The 18,993-nt window shown below is 26.0% G+C and overlaps 1 protein-coding gene across 3 annotated transcripts in view; it reads left to right on the top strand.

Annotated features, from left to right (window-relative positions):
- The first annotated feature begins 5,833 nt into the window (after nucleotides 1-5,833).
- LOC135923306 (b(0,+)-type amino acid transporter 1-like) overlaps nucleotides 5,834-18,993 on the top strand; it is a 29,465-nt gene continuing 16,305 nt past the window's right edge. The window contains exon 1 of one of the 3 annotated variants that reach the window (XM_065457978.1): nucleotides 5,834-5,995. In XM_065457978.1, coding sequence (XP_065314050.1) covers nucleotides 5,953-5,995 — 43 coding nt within the window. In that variant the 5' untranslated portion in view covers nucleotides 5,834-5,952. Of the gene's footprint in view, nucleotides 5,996-13,918; nucleotides 14,020-17,046; nucleotides 17,151-18,993 lie in introns of those variants that run through there. The other 2 variants (XM_065457980.1, XM_065457979.1) reach the window with 2 other exon arrangements.

An 18,993-nucleotide genomic window follows, 5' to 3' on the forward strand; every position in this document is an offset into this window, starting at 1 on the left:
CCTTGTGAGTACATTAACATTATACAAAAATATTAATAAAATGCAAAGATTTTTAGTCAAAGTTGAAATCAAACGGTAATTTATATTATTTTATTAATTTAATTATTAGTGAGTTAGAATTAATTATTTTTAAAAATATTTTAATTATTAATAAATATCTATAATTTTTTAAATATTTTTCATTTTTACTTCCATTTTGTAGAACATAAGAAATAGAAATACAAAAGTTAAATAAGGCTGAGCATGAAAAAAAGTAATGAGTCGTCAAAAGCGATATCATTATTGAATTTTGATCAATCATAGTTTATCATTGCTGCTAGTTGCATCATTAAATTATTTTCCCATAGCTCACTAGTTTGTAGAAATTTACAAAAACCAAATTTAGATTTGGTTCAGGTTATTGATTTGGCGGAAAATATATATGAACAGGTAGATACAATAAGAATGAATGTAGATGAATATTTTCATAATATTTATCTAGACATTGAATCGAAGGCTAAATTTTTTAATATAACACTAATTAAATCTCGTCTAGCACCTAGGCAATTATTGAGATGTAAAATAAATATTGGCTCAACTGAAGAATATAATAAAATATCCATTTTCATCCTAATCTTATATACTTTTTTATCGCAAATAAAAGTACGGTTTTTAGGTAAAAAAAACAAGTCTTTAGCAATCTTCAAGTTTTATTACCCAAAGATCCTTCTTCGTTTTCTAATGCCACTATTGGTAAAATTAAATATTTAGCAAAATTTTATTACTATGATATTGATACTGAAATAAATGTAATCAGTGAATTCGAATTGTGGTATAAATATTTCTACGTTTAGCTATTTTACCTGAGCATACTATTGATGCGCTCAATCAATGTAAAGAAACCTTGGCTCAATTTCCATATTTTGAAGTTGTTTTATATTCTTACATGTTTGCCACTTACAACATGTATGAATGAAAGAACTTTTTCCAACTTGAGAAGGTTGAAAACATATTTACGAAGTACTACTTCCGAATCTCGGTTAAATGAGATTAGTTCTATTAAATATCCACAGAGATTTGGTTCCAACGACAAACGAAATTCTTGATGAATTGGCAACATTCCCACGAAAATTAAAAATCACATTATAATTATAGTATTTAATAAAATTTGTTGTATAATATTGTATTTGATAAGAAGTTTAAAAAACTTGTTTTTTAAATTATTTTCTAGTCAATATTTTATACACACTACTATTAGTATTTTCAATAAAAAAATTATATTCTACTTATATTGTATGAGAATTTAAGTTGTGACTAGTTTTTAAAGCAAATTTTATAAAAAAAATAATAGGCTTGTAATATCCATTAGCACAAATTAGTAAATAATAGTTAAAAATAGAAATATAATTATTATTAAATTATGAATTTAATAGAATAGCTAAAACATAAGACCCGGCCGAAGGCCCGGGAAAAGCAGGCCGAAGGCCAGGTATAGGGGGTTTGGAGGCGAAGCCCTCAAAAATCCCCCCTCCATAAGAAAATCCTGGATACGCCACTGGCAGCGTCTACATGAGCGGGAGGGGTAGGAACAGTTGCATCCTATTTTTTGAGAGGGATAGGGGATATGCTGCTTTAATGGGGGTAGGATAAATTTTTTTTTGGGGGGGGGGGGTTATCTATTAAATTTTGAGATGAAATAGGACAAAATTTATTGCTGTAAAAATTAATACTTTTATTATAGAATTATTATAATACAATTCATCGACCAAATCTATATATTGCAAACAATCATACACATTGTTTTCCAAATAAAACTTTCTGCTATCCTTTTAAATGTAATTTAAAAGGTTTCGATATTTCAGCAAGCTCATAATGCCATAATAATTAATTCATTGTAAATAATGGAGGTTTTAATTGAATTTATTATCTAAAAAATAAATTCTGTATATTCACAAAATTTCGATAGTTGGTAGTAGAGATAGATTAATTTAAGTTATCCTTGATAAATTCTCTGAAAAGAGTATCAATAAATTAAAAAGGTGAAAATAATAAAAGACAGACACAGCCGCCGAAGGCGGCGAAATTTTTTAGGATGTAGGCAAAGGTTTTTGAAGGGGGTAACGTAAGCATCTAGTTAAAATCCTGTCATGTAGACGCTGGCCACTAGCAATATGAAGGTATTAGATATTTTATGAAATTAAATTATAGAGATAAAATTATAGTTGATAATGAACATAATTTGGAAAATATTAATAGTATGTGTATGAATGAATTATGATCATGAAATCTGATATTGAAGTAATAATGAAATGGAACAATTATATCTTATTTAACTTGAACAAAATAATGAATCATTATGATTGCTGCTGACAATCAAAAATTGGTTGATGAATGAATTTACAGAAAATTATATGGAAATTGGTACAAACATAAATGTTCGTTTATACTCGTCGGATAAAATTGCAGAGAATAAAGTATATTCATAATACAATTATTTAAAATGAGAATGATAAAATTATGATGATTAAATGATTTGTTTTAAATTAAATTTGGGGAATAATTTTAGTAAATGTGAATTTGTAAATTTATTGATAATAATTTAAAAGTCTTTTGGATTTGGATGAAAATATGGTATAATCCATTGCTTATAGAAATTCGATTATTGATGGAAATTGATTATTCTCCATGAAATAAACATTATTCGAACAATTATATGGGAAAACATGGGATTGTTAATGATAATGTGACAATTATACGGAAATTGGTTATTTAGACATTGAAAAAAGATTACGGATAAAAGAACTTGTTCAATTGGGAAAATGGATACTGATAAAGATGCCTGGCTAATTAAGACATAAAGATATAAATATGTTGAGCTCTTAAATCACGTGACCTATGTAAAAACTTATGGGGTTTCTTGAGTCAGGTGTAGTCGTATTTGGGTAAAAATGATGACTTCTTGTACGATGTAGGGATATGGATTACCTCATTGGTCATCAAGGAAGATAGCGATCTTTTGGCCATCTCTGTGATAACAATTACTTCATGGGCCATCTAAGGATGATAGCGATCTCTTGGCCAGCTCTAGGATAACGGTGACCTAGTGCATCATTCAAGCACAATATGGACCAATCTATATTGAACTCGGCAGTGATAGTTTGTTGGGAGATTCATCAAGATTGATACTCCGGTGGGAAATCAAGCATACAATCATGATTGATACTCCGGTGGGAAATCAAGCATACAATGGCCTCGATAACGGTGCTCAGATGGGAGATCAATCAACAAGGAAAACCATATTGATATTCTAGATGAGATCAATCGGTAAGGGAAACGATTTTGATAGTCTAAGCGGGATAAATCGTACCAAGGCATTTAATGATACTCTCTTGATAGATCAAAATCTTAATTGGGAAGAGAAGAGTAGATGTTAAAAAAAGTAACATCTGATGGTAAAGAAAAATGGAGACTAAATATATGGATTTTTAGCAAAAACTTTAAGTCGTGGATGCTTCTAGGTCTAGGTTACCTTTCAATTAATGAATGCGATGTAGTAATTAAGAATTTATTATGTTTTATAATGACTATATATATATATTTATAATTAATATAATAATTTGTAAGGTTAACTACCTAACACCTAAAGCATCAATTATATTTTAGATATCCGATTTATAGTATGGGTATATTAATATGAATATTGCACGAATTATATTATGTGATATGTAAAACAATCCCATTTATTAAAATGATTTTAGCTGGGTTCATAATCATTAATCAACTAATTACTCATTTTTAAATTTAATTGACTATACCTCCTCCTAAAAAATTCTAAGATCTTAAATTCATATGAAACTACTAAACTAAGTATATTTAATTAGGACATCTACTTTTGAGATGAATGCTTTAAATTAAAGTAGGAATAGAAGCAACATTGATAATATTTTCAATAAAGAAAAGGAGGCAATGAAAGAGTTAGAGTTAAAGTAAATTTAATTAAAGGATCTTTTACTCCTTTTTATTAGATAATGAAGAAAAAATAAATATTTAATTTTGAGATAAATGCTTTAAATAGTAGAAATAAATAGATGTGACAATTTTTAGACAATGTAAGAAGGGGCAATGAAAAAGTTGGAGATGAACAAAGTATATTTAGTTAAAACATCTTTTACTTTATATATAAATCTTACATTAGATAATGAAGAAAGAAGATATATTTGGAAATGAATGCTCTAAATAATAGAGATAGAAGCAATATTAATATATATATATCGTTGATTTTAGACTAAAGAAGAGGAGGCAATCGCAATGAAAGAGTTAGAGTAAAGTAAATTTAATTAAAAGATCTTTTAATCATTTATTTTATGTTTACTAGATAATGAAAAGAAGAGATATATTTTGAGATAAATGCTTTAAATAATATAAACGAAAATAATATTGATGTGATAATACAAAAGAAAATGATGCGTTGAAAGAGTTGGAGTTGAACATAGTACATATAATATACAGTTATTCAGTTTCAAACTAAATAATAAAAGAAGAGTAATTGTAGATGAGAAACAGAAAGCAAAAATGTTATGAGAAAGAATTAAGTGAATATTTAAGATGAATACAAAATCTATTTTTGAGATATTTTTTGACATACTTTGTGATTAAGAAGTGTAACAATACCCGGATTTAGATAATTGAACATTCGTTACATCAGCTTAGCATTAAGCCTTCACAGGAAATTTTAATGTTATTTATTTTTGATGTTTTGGTCTTATGAAAGTAGATATGTTCAATATAGGCGTCAATCGATAGCTGATCAAAGTATTTTACCTAATCTATGATTTTCTTTTAAATTGAGGATCGTAATCATTTTGTTAAATATTCACTCGATCCTACTTAAAATATATAAATAAAATATTATTTTTTTCTAAAAAATCCATCTCCATCATATTTTAGCATCTTTTGTCATATTTTATATTCTCAGAAATTTTATCAAGACAACATTTACGAATTTAATTTGCAACCTACAAGTTTTATTTATTGATTTTAAAATAAAATAAATTATTTTTAAGTATTATCTTATGAATGTCTACTATACATCTAGATGATAATACACATACAGTTATTGAAGTGACAGATATAATGAGAGCTGCCTTTTACCTTTCCTCAGCTCCGTATAATAATAATAATGGAAATTATCATATCTTATAATAAATACTTCCTTCATTGTGTAAGAACAGTAACATATTAGCAGCAATAATTCACCCAAAATTTAAGCTTAATTGGTCTAATATCAATCTGCAGCAAAATTTGTTGGAAAAAGGGTAATTATTTATTTAGAAATTCTGCAGGATTATTCACATGCGGATATCTATTCTAATAATTGTATAGATAAAACTGATACTTTCTTTGAAAAATTTTTTTTGCAAAATGTATTTTCTCAATAATTATTATATTCAAATGATGATTTAATTAATATTTTTAAAACACAGTTATATATATTAAAAATGATATTCTAAGTATGTTCATAATGAAAGACGTGAATATTTGAATGATAATAATATATAATTTTTTTATTATATGGCTAATTTTGATTGTAGATAAATATATAGATATAATTATTTATTATAGTATTCCATTACAATAAATTTAAACTATATTTAATTAATTTTTATATTTGTAGATTTTGCATCGAGCATACATTTTCTTCAAAAATTTATAATATAAGAAAAGGATCGTTATCGAGATCCTTTTAAAAGATCGATTAATAAGCCTGATAAAACTCTTTAGGTATTAACAGATTGCATTTTTATTATTGTTTAACTTTATTTAAACACCACCTTTCCTTGTTCATTAAAATGTGATTATTTAATTTATGCCTCAAAGCAAGAGAAATTTAAATATTTTTCACGTTTTTCACTTTCACATAATTTAATTTGCATAATTTAATAAGTTTTAAATTATAATATTAGTCTACTACCTATGAGAATACCAAAACTTAGTGAATATAGAGAATTGAGGAAAGGTAATAAATTTACACTCCTATAGATTGTTTTAATTTATGCATGAGAATTACTTTTTTTTTGTAATAATAAACTAACTAATTAACCTTGTTTGTGTTTATGATTTTTATGCTTTCATATATTTTTATAAATAAGATGCAAAATATGATCATAGATTAGTTATATTTAATATATTAGATTGAATATTAATATACATTGCCAATTATACAAACAATTTATTATAATTTATATTTGTTTAATTAGTATAAGTATGTTATAATTGTTTGGGCATAAAGTATGTTTAATTAATTAAATTACTAATGTTAATTATTTATCAATGATTTTATTAAAAATTTTATAATCTTTTTAACAATGTTGCACCCTTGTTTAATTATAGAATGTACTAATTTCCCTAAATTTTAATAGTTTATAATAGTGGATTTCTCATAAGCATATCCAAGAATTTCTTATAGTGGGGGAACTTTATTAGGTGAATTTTTTTGTATTGGAAATCTTTAGGTCAACTTATTGTAGATCTTTGCCTATGTTATATTTTTATAAAATTTTGGGTTTTCCCTTTTTTATTTATAAAATGTTCTTTTTATTAAAAAAAATTGAACTATAGTTGTTATATTTACAAATGTTAACTTTTAATTTAAATGATTGTTTAAAGTGATATATTGTATTGGGGGAAGGGGAAAAATTTTCATTAGAATAAAATAACATTTATGAGAAAAGGCTAATTTCAAAAAGGAGGTGGGAGGGTATCTCACATTCCCATCCCATGGTTACGTGCCTGAGATCTATTTACCATTATTTTTGAAACATTTTCTTAAATATATTTTTTTTAAGATAAAAAAAAGATATTTTTATAACAATAACCAATTGTTTAGTGTTATTGAATGACTCAATTTGAGCCAATTTTTTAAAATGGTTAATTCAATATTTTATTCAGCAAAACATTATATAAGCCTAAAGATTTTGCTCATACATGGACTAATGGCTTAGACATCTATTAGCAAAATCTCGAAGCTTAGTTGATATTTTTTAAGCTAAAATAATGAGTTAGTTATTTTTTAAAATCGACTCAAATCAAGCTATCTAAAAACAGTACAATTGTCAAAGTATAATAAATACTTATAGTGTTTATAATATTTTAAATGGAAAATCTTGTGTATTATTTAAAAAAATTAAATTTGGAGGTTTATTGGATCCTAATTTTCTATCAGTACCAATCCAAATCCATATTTAACAACCTATCTGGGGTTTGTCTGGAATTATTTTTATATAAAAACTTTTAATAACCACTAGTCTCTCATTTATACATCAGAATATAATTCAATAAATTATTTAAAAAAAATCAAATGTATTGACTATATATTTTTAATATTTAATACTCTAATATATATCTACAATAACTATAAATTTGTTTTGCAATTAATTTAATAAATAATCTAAGATTTCTTTATAATAAAATTCTCTAGACATAATATAAATTTAAAGAAAAAACCTCACTTTGATTAGTATATTCCATTTACCCTCATTTTATCCACTCACCTGCATATTATATTTTTTATGTTTAAAATGGAGTATTTTCAAAATACCTACCTATTAGACGCGTTATACCAAATGCAATTTTGGTGTAAAATTTGTATTTTAAAATAAAAATATAATAAAATAAACGTAATAAATATCTAATAATATTTGGCTTTGGAAACGTTTTTTTATAATTACTTACATAGTTTAAATCAAATCAGATATAATGACATCCGATATTTTTTTTTATATTGTTTTTTTTTATCACAAAAATAAATTATCTTTATTCTCGTGATTTTAATAAGTAATCCGGGGTTTCTCTTTTTTAAAAAAAATAAAAAATTAATTTCATTTAAATTAAACAAAAAAATATAAAAAATAAAATATTTGAGCATTATCCACTACAGTCATAAAAAAAATTGTAAATTTTGTTAAAATTCATTATACTCCTCTCTGCGCATAAGTTTTACATGTTTTTTACAATTATTTAAAATTAAATGACGGATCATACGATGTTTTTTAATATATCTTATTAATTGCCAATCTTCGCTTTGATTTATTATTAGGGTTTTATCCTAAACTCCATTTGGATGACTTTATAGAAGAGCCAGATGGCTTATTTCAGTGTTATTAAATCGCTCAATTTGAGCCGATTTTTAAAATAGGCAATATTATATCCAAAAAAATATTTAGATGGCACGAAGGTTTGGACATCTATTGGCAAAATCTCTATATTTAGGAAACATTTTACTGGCTAAAATATTGAGTTAGCCGTTTTTAACAATCAATGAAAATGAAGCGATGTAACAACATAATTTCATAAATCTCTAGTTTTTTTTTCTTCGCTTCTTAAAAGGAAGTTAATTTTTTTTCTATTAAACGCAAAAAATCAATAATTCTCTTTTTATATGTATTTATTATAATGAGGTGAAAAAAAGAAGTTTTTATTAGTTTAATTTTTAAAGATTGAATTTCAAATTATAATCAACAAAACAAAACATAGTAATATAACTAATAAATATAAAATTATCAGTTTTTAAAAAAAAATAAAATATTATATTTGATTTAATCATTAATCATTTGTTAAAATAGAATTTTTAAAGTTACCTTTTTAAAACTTTATTTGATTTATATTAATTAATTATTATTAATAGAATATATTAGTACAGTATTGTTGAACGCCACTTAAAGTAGCGGGATGATAGCTATAAAAATTTTACACTACATTCCATTGACATAGCTAGGATTTAACTAGAGGTAGGGGGGGGGTTGCAAATTTTTTTCCCCTAAACCTCAATTTTCTCGGTCTTCTGTCGAATCCCACCTATAATAAATTCTGATTAGGTATTTTTGTTTAAAATATTTCTTATTTACCCATGATTAATTCCTATTTTATTTTTTGTTAACATATTTAATCTTTTATCTTCGCGAAGATGGTCGAAAGCTTGGTAAAATATCTGTGCCAATATTTCGTACCCTATTAGTGCTTATGAGTATTTAATCTGCATAGTAGCGAATATTAAAAAAAAATTGTTCAACATTTGAAAATTTTATAAATGTTTAGGCGGTGTCCTAGGTCGGCTAAATTTGGATACTTAATTGCTTTTTAGTATAGGCTAAAATTATTTGATTGACAAAACCCTATTTTGGTTTATTTTAAGTATTTGGTGACATTGCTTTTTTTCATATTTTATTCTAGTTTTTTTATTATGTTTTTTTTATCGTTTATTTAAAGTGTTTTTCCGATACCTAAAAGTAGGCTAATCTGCTATTAAGCATTAAACCGAACTAGGACACGGCTTTAATACTTAGTCAATATATTATTTTAATTCGTTTGGTATAGTTAGTTTATATATATAGTATAAAGGAAAAAATTATTAGCGAAATTTCAAAAAATTGGCTTCATATCTGACGCAAAAATTTGGAACTTGATTAGCATGAATTCCTTAATCAATTTTACCGACTAAAAAGATGAAATGGAATTATAAACACAATGAAAAACGATGACGTTACTCTTTAAGCGTGAAGTGAGCCAAGTTTTTGGAAAAAAACGAATTCTGAAATTTATACATAACCATTAAGTAATGTTTAATCAGTACATTTTTAGCAATGGTTTGAAGAAAAATAAGTTTATGACCAAAATTAGAGGAAAAAAAGTTGTATTCAGACAAAAGCGAAAAATATAGTTCCAAATCGTGGTTGCGTTGAAATTCGGTGCAATACTCATTAATTCCTCAATTGGTTGTGCGACCAATGACATTATGCCTTAAGTTTATAATCAATCACACTAGCATTCTGAAACAATACTTATATTATTAATTAAATAGTGCTGTGAACATATTCAAAAAATTCGAACACGTTTCAAAAAAAAGAAAGCGTTGAAATTGGTTCAAAAATTTTCGAAATAAATTTTTTTAGAAATTCATTTAATATTTAATTTAATATAAATTAATACCATATATTCTTTAACACAATATATTAACCATGTTTAAAATCAGGGTTTAACATTTGCTCAAAATTCAAAAATCTTCAAAGATTTTGCTCTTATGACGAGAAGAATCTTCAAATGGTCATTTAAAATTTTTTAAACCCTGTTTAAAATTAAAAGTTTTTAAGTAATAAAAAAAATTATTTTTATTATTAAAAAAAATTTCTTATTAATATTTTTTATATTCATGAATAAAAATAAGAAGATTTTCTAAAATTGAACGAACGTAAAAAAAACGTACGCGTTCGTCAGAAAAAAGGAACGCGTTCACATTAGAAGTTCGTCAAAAATAAAAAGAACGTCGTTCATCATTAGATTACTAGCACTATTGGCAAAATAAGAGAAAATTTACATCTTCTCATAAAAAAAATTATAGAAGCACTGAATATCTGGGTTGCACCAATAAATGCCTAATTATTACATCAATTTTATCAGCCACTAAGGCAGATTATAAGCAAAATAAAAGAAAATAGCGTCACGCCTCAAGCCGCATCTTAGTATCGGATTTTGAATCGCGATTCGAAAACCAATTATATCTAAATACATTAAAAGGAATCAAAAAAAATTAAAAATCGAATATTTAAATTTGAAAATTATATAACTTTTTTTTTAAAGTCACAAAGTTTCAATTTTTAGACATATAGTGATGAGAAAGATGCCAGCAAAATAAATTTATGATACTCTTAACCAGGCTAATTACATTGAAAAAGGTTGCTATGTTTTCAAAAAAAGACATTTGATACCTTAAGGCTATTAATTAAATTTCAAATTTAATTATGCATATTTATTTTTAAAAAAGTGTCGCGTTGTCGCTAAATCTATAAAAATAAGGTAACACGCTGCTTTAAACACAACATGCGTCTCTTTAAATTAGTACGGCTCCATTTAGCGGTTAAAAAACGATTAAATTAACATTTTTGCCAAAATGATATTGCATAAATCTCGAGATCGCCAATAGATGTCCTAACCTTTCTACGATCTTTGAGAAAAATCTCTAGGCTTGGTAATATTTTTTTTGGTTAAAATCTTAGCCGATTTTAAAAATTCTTTAAATCGAGCCATTTATACTACTTTAAGGATACGTCCAAACTCAAGAAAAATAATAAGACATATTTAAACCTTACTTGTCTACATATACAGTAGTAGGACCATTCACGAATAATTCGAATCGAATAGTAGAAAATGCAAATAGTAAACTATTTTTTTTCGAATACGAATTATTCTATCTAACTAATTATTTGTATTCGAATCGAATTATTCGAATAATTTGATCGAATATTTCAATTATTCGGAATAATATAATAAATGTTTTTTAATAAAATTTAATTAATTACCATTTCATTTCTACTGATTACCCAGCAATCTAATGGGTGATGTGTGTAACAAGATATACATAAACTGTTGAAAAGTTCCTTTATTTTATTTGTTACTAATTTGCTGTCATAAATCTCATGCCTTATGAAGAAGAAACAATACGAAACTTTTTACCTTAAAAATTGGTTCGGCATTATAAATTGAATTAATTTTGATTTCGTTAATATCTTGATCACATTTCATTTGTCATCAGATTATTATAATATTTCTTTTGTTTAAAAGTGGATGTGCAATAAAAAGAATAAAAATTCTGTCAATATATTTTCGTATACATTATTTAAAAAAAACGAATTATTCGAATACAAATAGTAAATATTATTATTCGTACGAATAAGCTAATCGCTGCACTATTCGATTCGGTTTTGGCAATTTAAAAAATTTTTTTTTGTAGTAACTCTAAGAATAGAACTTGGTCTCAAAACAGGTCCTCGTTAAGATAATTTACATTAATATTTAAAGCCACCTCTTGGAGGAATATTTTATAATGCTGACGCTCAAGGTTCTTAATAATGTTCCAAATCGGATTTCATAAATTTATATTTTTAGGAACTTATAATTCATGTAGGTTTACAATTTTCACTTATTTGCTTGGGGTGCTCATCGAATAAAGTTTTTTTCAAAAAGATTTTCAGTTGAGTCGCGCATGACTGCAATAAATCACCCGCGCATTTTTTGATAGAATAATTTCCGGGGGGCTAATTAGCCGTGATTCCAATTTTGAGTCTTCTGGTGATTACTAGATGGTTCGCATTTAGCGTCGATTGATTTAAAAAGAACACTCTTTCTATTTGTGTCAATTTCTATTTAATCACTTAGGGTGCAATGTAGTTAAGGGTTAGTTTAACCTGGTCCAACTCAACTCTCCCTACAAATCCTGACATTAATACTGGTTTCTAAGAAAAAATGTTCCGTTCCGGAATTGGCTTGCCAAACTCCACCAACACTAAAAAGTGTAACCCCCCTTAGGAAATTATTTTATTTTATTTTAACAAAAAATAAATGTGGTAAATATATAAAAGAAAACATTATACGTTCATCAAACAAAACATTATTTATAGTTAGTTAGTATACCTCTTTTTTCTTCTTTATTATTCCCGTTAAATAAAAACAATATTTTTATCACAGGTGAAATAGTTTTACTTTTATTTGTTGTTAAAATAACAAAACATTTAAAAATTAACATTATATAGAAAGTTATTTGCCGCCAATTTATGATGATTTTTTTCTTGCTTTGAGTTCTTTTAAATCGTTTAATTTTATTACCTGTTTTGAATCATTTATTTTATTCTTACATTTTATTTTTCTATTTACGATGCAATATCTCTTATTACATTCATGCTTATCGATAAACAAATTTTATAAGTGAAAACAGATATTTTAAGTAATCCAGTAATCACTTATACAAGGAAATTTTTTAAATAAAAATTCGATCAAATCATTGGAATTAATGGAAGATAAAATTCGTAAAAGAGGTTAAATTTTAAATTTTTCTAAAGATTATATAATATAATTTAATAAATAAATATAAGGATAATTTATTCAAAAATAATGTATTGGCTAATTTATACTTCCTCTTTTTTTGTAGTTGGGTCTTTTTTACACATTTAAGTAAGATTTAAGGGGTTGTTCGCAATAAATATCTCTTTTCGTGGTTTTATTTGTGGCTTTCTTTTTAACTATATAGTTTTGGAAATTCTTAACTCAGCATTTATATTTTATTGCCTAAATTTAAAAAAAATAAAATTATCGTCCATTTTGCTAATTTTAAATTAAATTTTATCAGGATTCTGTTGGGTCCCCGAACTAACTTATTTTTTGGACTGCGAATTAGAGCTTCGCAAATCCCACTATTTGGCCTTAGCCCGCTCTGGTCCTAGTTTTTATGACCAATGGATTATCTGTTTTCATTAATGCTTAGTGAATATTAAAAAGACTAATTTTAAGAACGGAACGCATCTCAAAAGTGCTATTGGATGTGACGTGTTCACGTCCGCCGTCCTACCATTTCCGTCCCAATTATTTATGTTTTTTAACAAAAAAATTTAAATTAATTTTTATTTATTTCAAAATTATACTTAATTTTCAAAAAAATTATTAATAAAAAAATTAATTTTATTATTTATTATGAATTCGAAATGGTAGAAAAAAAGTCACATCAATCACGTTATATTTCTAACTATAGAACATAATATTCACTATAAGAATTAAAAATATTGTATTCATTATTTTTATAATTAATTATTGTTCCTTTCAATTTTTCGTATTCTATTGTAAAACCAGTTTTTTTGTAAAGAAATCCAGGGTCATCATTATTAGATAGTTTAACTTTTTTAAATGAAATTCGCTTTAAAAAAAAAAAATTAAACCTGATATTTTGTATATATATTTAATAATTAATTATTCCATCTTTTCTATGTTTATTTTTTGAAACGGGACGCGTCCCATTATATTCAAGGACATCAATTTTTAACGGAACTACGTCACAGATCCGGGAAATTGTTTAATATCTATAATATGTTCGTTAAATATATAAATTTACTTTTTTCTTTGAGCATTAATATATTTTACTCCTTTTGAAATCTATTTATCTACAGTATAAAATGTAATAAATATAAAGATGTTTCATCATTTCAGTACAGTAACATACAAGTATATATAAATTATATTAATTTTGAAATGAATCGATAATTTTGGCGAAATTCATATTTTTTTTCATTATTTCTAACTAATGTTGTAAAAAAATACGAATTTCCCATTTTTCATTAAATTGAATAGGTTATCGTTCAAAATTCAAGCAATAAAGGAAACGCCCTTAAATTCGTGAGCGTTCATTCATCTCTAAAAATGTTATTTTTAAATCTTACAAGGATACATTTAGAAACAGTACTAATGAGACTTTAATCAAAATTGACTTCATTAATATTTATGATATATTTTCATGAAATTTCTTCCTAATTTACCTAATAATAAACATAAGTTCAATGAAATTGCTTGGACCCAAGCTTCTTTACTTATTAAAAATTTGAATGAGGCATCGCATCTCTTTCCAATCTTGCCTCACTTTAACTTTTTTATATTCATTAGTTTACTAATAAAAAAAATCATCATTTTATAAAACCTGATCCTTCCTTTGGTGAAGCTATTATCTATTGGAATTGGAAGTCCCGAATTAAGAAATCACTCTCAATCTTAAACGAATGGGCAGTTTGATTCGGATAGGTCTATAATCCGATGAAATTACTTGGAATCAAGCTTCTATATCTACCAAGAATGGCGGATTAGGCAACAGATTCTCTTCCGATCTTGCCTTAACAATGTGAAATCTCATTTTATAGAACCTGATTCTTCTTTTGATGAAGGTCCCGAATTAAGGCTGATCACCCGCATCTTATAGACAGAAGGATATTGGGATAGGATTATAATTGCAAGCTGTGTCCATCACTTCTTTTCAGAAGGTAATTATCTGAGCATCCATTATTCCCTTCTCTGCTAAATACCTATTGTCATTAGTTTCTCGAACTTTTTCTTCAGTCAATTTGCAACTACAACTCTCCATCGATGAACTTACTCATGCCATAGAAATTCATTTTGATGCACCGTCACCCATCCACTTACTTGCTCAAGCTGCAACTCACTTGTCGACGCAAAAGGAAAGCATAGCTTACACTATATCATGCAATAGCTGATTCATCAAATATAATCATTGTAACTATTCCTGCCCTAAAATCAGCTCAATTCTTTCAATGCTAGAATCTTAGAGCCTCTTCAAATTGGACGGTACACAGATGGTATTATTCAATTACCATGGAAGAAGGGGTAATTACTTGTATGGGACTATACTTGTATTTATCCCCTGGCTCACCATATAAATAAATATTCAGAAATCTCTGATGATAATATAACATCACTTACCATACCACTTCTGTAAACTCGCCAATGATTCCCGGGCTCACAAATGTGTAAACTCACGGAGGAACCTCTACAAGGTTTTAGTAATTCATAAAACATGGCAAAAAATCGTTATAAAAAAGAATGAAACAAAATGAATCGAAGCAGATGATACGCCACTACTTTTATATTATGCGTCATTTTTTTTTCACAACCATTTCTAAACATGTGATTTCTATAAATAATATTTTTCCCTCACGTTTTTTTTAAAATTGATGTTTCTATATGATGTCATAATTTTCCGTGCCGTGCCATGCAGAGATTTTAATTCAAAGATCCAAAATTCATATTGATCTCAATTGAGATATCATAAATTATGTATTAAAAACTCTTCTATTTCATGAAAATAATAACTAGTAACTTTTTAGAAAATTACATTTCTAGATAAAGTGACTTAATATGATAATTACAGTTTAAACATATCACTTTAGTCTTAAGCTTTCTATGCCGCACTTCAACTCGGTGAACCATCTGACTAAAATTTGAAAAATACGATTTGTATATGTATAATATAAAATCATTATTTCATAATAAATAGGAAATATTCTAAATGCATTCTAATAAATGGTTCTTCAATTATATCATATAACCTAAAAGAGCTAATTTTTTTTGTTATAAAATTTTAACCATTTAACAACCACAAAGATTTTCCGAAAACTGATTTCTAGTGTATTTAAAATTCTTTTAAAAGTATATTATATATTTTTTTTTTCAATTATATTATTAATTTAAAAAATATATTATGGAGTTTTTTTTATTTCAATTTATCAAAATTAGACCTTACATATACAATTGAGAATAGTTCTCGCTTAGTCGAAATCTGTTTCAGATCCCTTATCTAATCTATGTTTTTCTATCAAAAAAAATGGAAACTAAATATTTGCTTATCACATTTATATTTTTTATGTTATATTTTATACTTAGTGTTGTCAAAAAAAGGCTCGATTTGAGCCGATTTTTAAAAACGGCTAACTCAATATTTTATTCAGAAAAAATATTATGCAAGCCTAAAGATTTTGCTCATAGATGACACAAAGGTTTGGACACCTATTATCGAAATCTCGAGGCTTAGGCAATATTTTTCTGGCTAAAATATTGAGTTAGCCGTTTTTAAAAATCGTCTCGAAACGATCCGTGTCGCCTAGTTTAATAATTAATAGTTTCAGAATGTACGTGTCCATGATATATTACTAAATTTGTAGTTAATTCTTATTGAGGTAGGGCGGGGTATTCTAAGTTAAAAAAAAAGGGTAGATCGAAAATGAAGTTATTTATATTTCTTTACGTAATTAAGGCTAAAAAAAATATTAAAATCGAAAAATTATCAAATCGGAAGCCCTGGACAAGAGTATTTTCCCCCTACCATTCGGGTTTCTAAGTGAATAAATGTTTTGTTACCTCTATGTACCCGTTCCTGTATAAGAACATGTTGGGTAATTCCTAAAAAAGTTAACCATGTTTTAAAAATGGGTTGCTTTTTTCCGGGTACAGAAATTGAATTACGAATGAATAATAGTTTTTAAATAATATCTAATTATATATTATTACTATAAAATCTCTTTGGAATATTATCTTATTTTTTAAATATATTTTATAAATGAAATTTATCAAGGTTTTTTTGATGTTTAAATTATTTACGCTCTTAAAAAGTAATTTATGTTTTTTTTGTTTAAACTTAATAAATCTATATTTAAATTAATTACATCCTAAAGTTTTATCCGTTAATAGAATTATTTAAGAGAGTAGTTGTAACTTACTGGCTACTCTACTGATTAATCCAATCATCAATTCCTTGTAAGAGGATATTCCTTTTTCAGTTGTGATGGCTAAAAGTAATAAAATTAATTTGAGAGATAATTAAATCGATATTTTTTTTTATATGTAATTTATTTTATTTATAAATAATTTTGCAAATATTTTTGGTTTTTTATATTTAAAAAAAAATATGAGAATTTTTAGTTTTTTTTAAAAATTTTTAAACTTAGTTGTCTATTTTTGCGAAATATATTTAGATTTGCCATTTTTCTATTTTATATGGCGGTTCTATACAAAATTTAAAGAGTTTAAAGATGCAAGATTATTTAAGGTTAAAAGGTAAGGTTTTAAAGAAAATAGTATGAAGCGCTTAGCGATGACGACGCGAAATCTTTATGAATTAACGGCGTTGATTTTTGCCATTAAGCGTTCTTCTTATTTTATTAAGAATGCTTAATTTGTTTAGTTTTTTTATAATCAATAATATATTTAAAAAAATTTTTTTGAAAGATGAAAGGCGATAAATTCTTCAAACAAAAGTGAATTTAAACATAAATTTTTATATTGTTATTATAAGAGAAAGCCTATCTGAAATATATACTTTTATTTTAGAAGAGAATGATTAATATTTTATTTGTAGGCACACAAGCCAGCCACCCATATAAGTTTTGAGAGATTATTCCATAAAATTAAATTTAAAAAAAATGGAGAGTGATACGAGTTTTTATAATTTAATTTACTAATTGTAACTATAACACACGCAAGTTGAATTCCCACAAGGAAATAGTAGTTATACCATGAGATTTAAATTAGGCTTTAAAACGTTAAGCTTAATTTAATTGTTCCCATGTGGTCTAGGATACACCTTTATACAATCTCGTTTAAAACGAGATTTACCTTAGTAATTAGTTTAAAATAAGGTCATAGCGACATCATCAACTGTCAATCAAGGAAATTGGTAGCGCGTTCGCTAATAAAAATTATTTTAACTAAGGGTCGCACAGCTAACTTCGCGAAGACTCGGCATGGGATAATGCCAAAATATTGAAGTAAATATGACTTCCTGTATTAGTATATTATATATGCTCCGTGAAATGTTTGTTTGTGGCATCAAAGGGATTTATATATTAATTTAGATTTAAAAAAATCTAATAAAAATTCTAGCTTGTCCCGCAAGCCAGGCGACATCAATATAATACAAACCCGCACGTTTCGATTTAACCAATTTTAAATTAAGATTTAAGCCAAAATAATATCGCGTAAGTCTCGAGATTTCGGTGATAGATATTCAAATCTTTCAGCCATTTATGGGCAAAATCTCGAGGTTCGCGTAACATTTTTTGTAAAATATTAGGATGGCCGTTTTTTTAAATCGAACTTTATATACATGCTCGGATTGAAAGATTTTCAACGTTCCATCGGGTTCCCGTTCTAAATCGCTAAAAGGAATCTGGTTGATTTTTCTTCCATTTTTATCTATTTTTCTTGTTACTTCATTATCATCTATTAACATTAATTTCAATTTTACTTTAAAAATTTTATGGAAGACAAAAGCGAGATGAGATTCCCATTTTTTTAAACCGACTTCTTTCCATTGCTGTCTAAAAAATATAAAAAAATTAAAATTAAAGATGGAACCGGGTGCAATTTTTTCACCTGTATTAGACCGGGCCTAAATTTTTTATTTCACCTGTCGGGTTCGGTCCCGGATTTTATGAAAAAATATTTTTTGACAATTTCTCTTTTTACAATAAAAATGTATAACTTTAATTCAATATAAAAAAAATATTTTTAATTTATAATAGGAATTAATTGATTTGTAATTCAATATTTTTTTTATTCATCTAGCGATGATTTTCTTATGTTGTAATGTAAGTTTACTTTTTTGTATATATAAATTTTAATTTTTATATTTAAATA

Source organism: Gordionus sp. m RMFG-2023, chromosome 2, assembly GCF_954871325.1.
Source record: "Gordionus sp. m RMFG-2023 chromosome 2, tfGorSpeb1-WG-v2, whole genome shotgun sequence".
Classification (NCBI taxonomy): domain Eukaryota; kingdom Metazoa; phylum Nematomorpha; class Gordioida; order Chordodea; family Parachordodidae; genus Gordionus; species Gordionus sp. m RMFG-2023.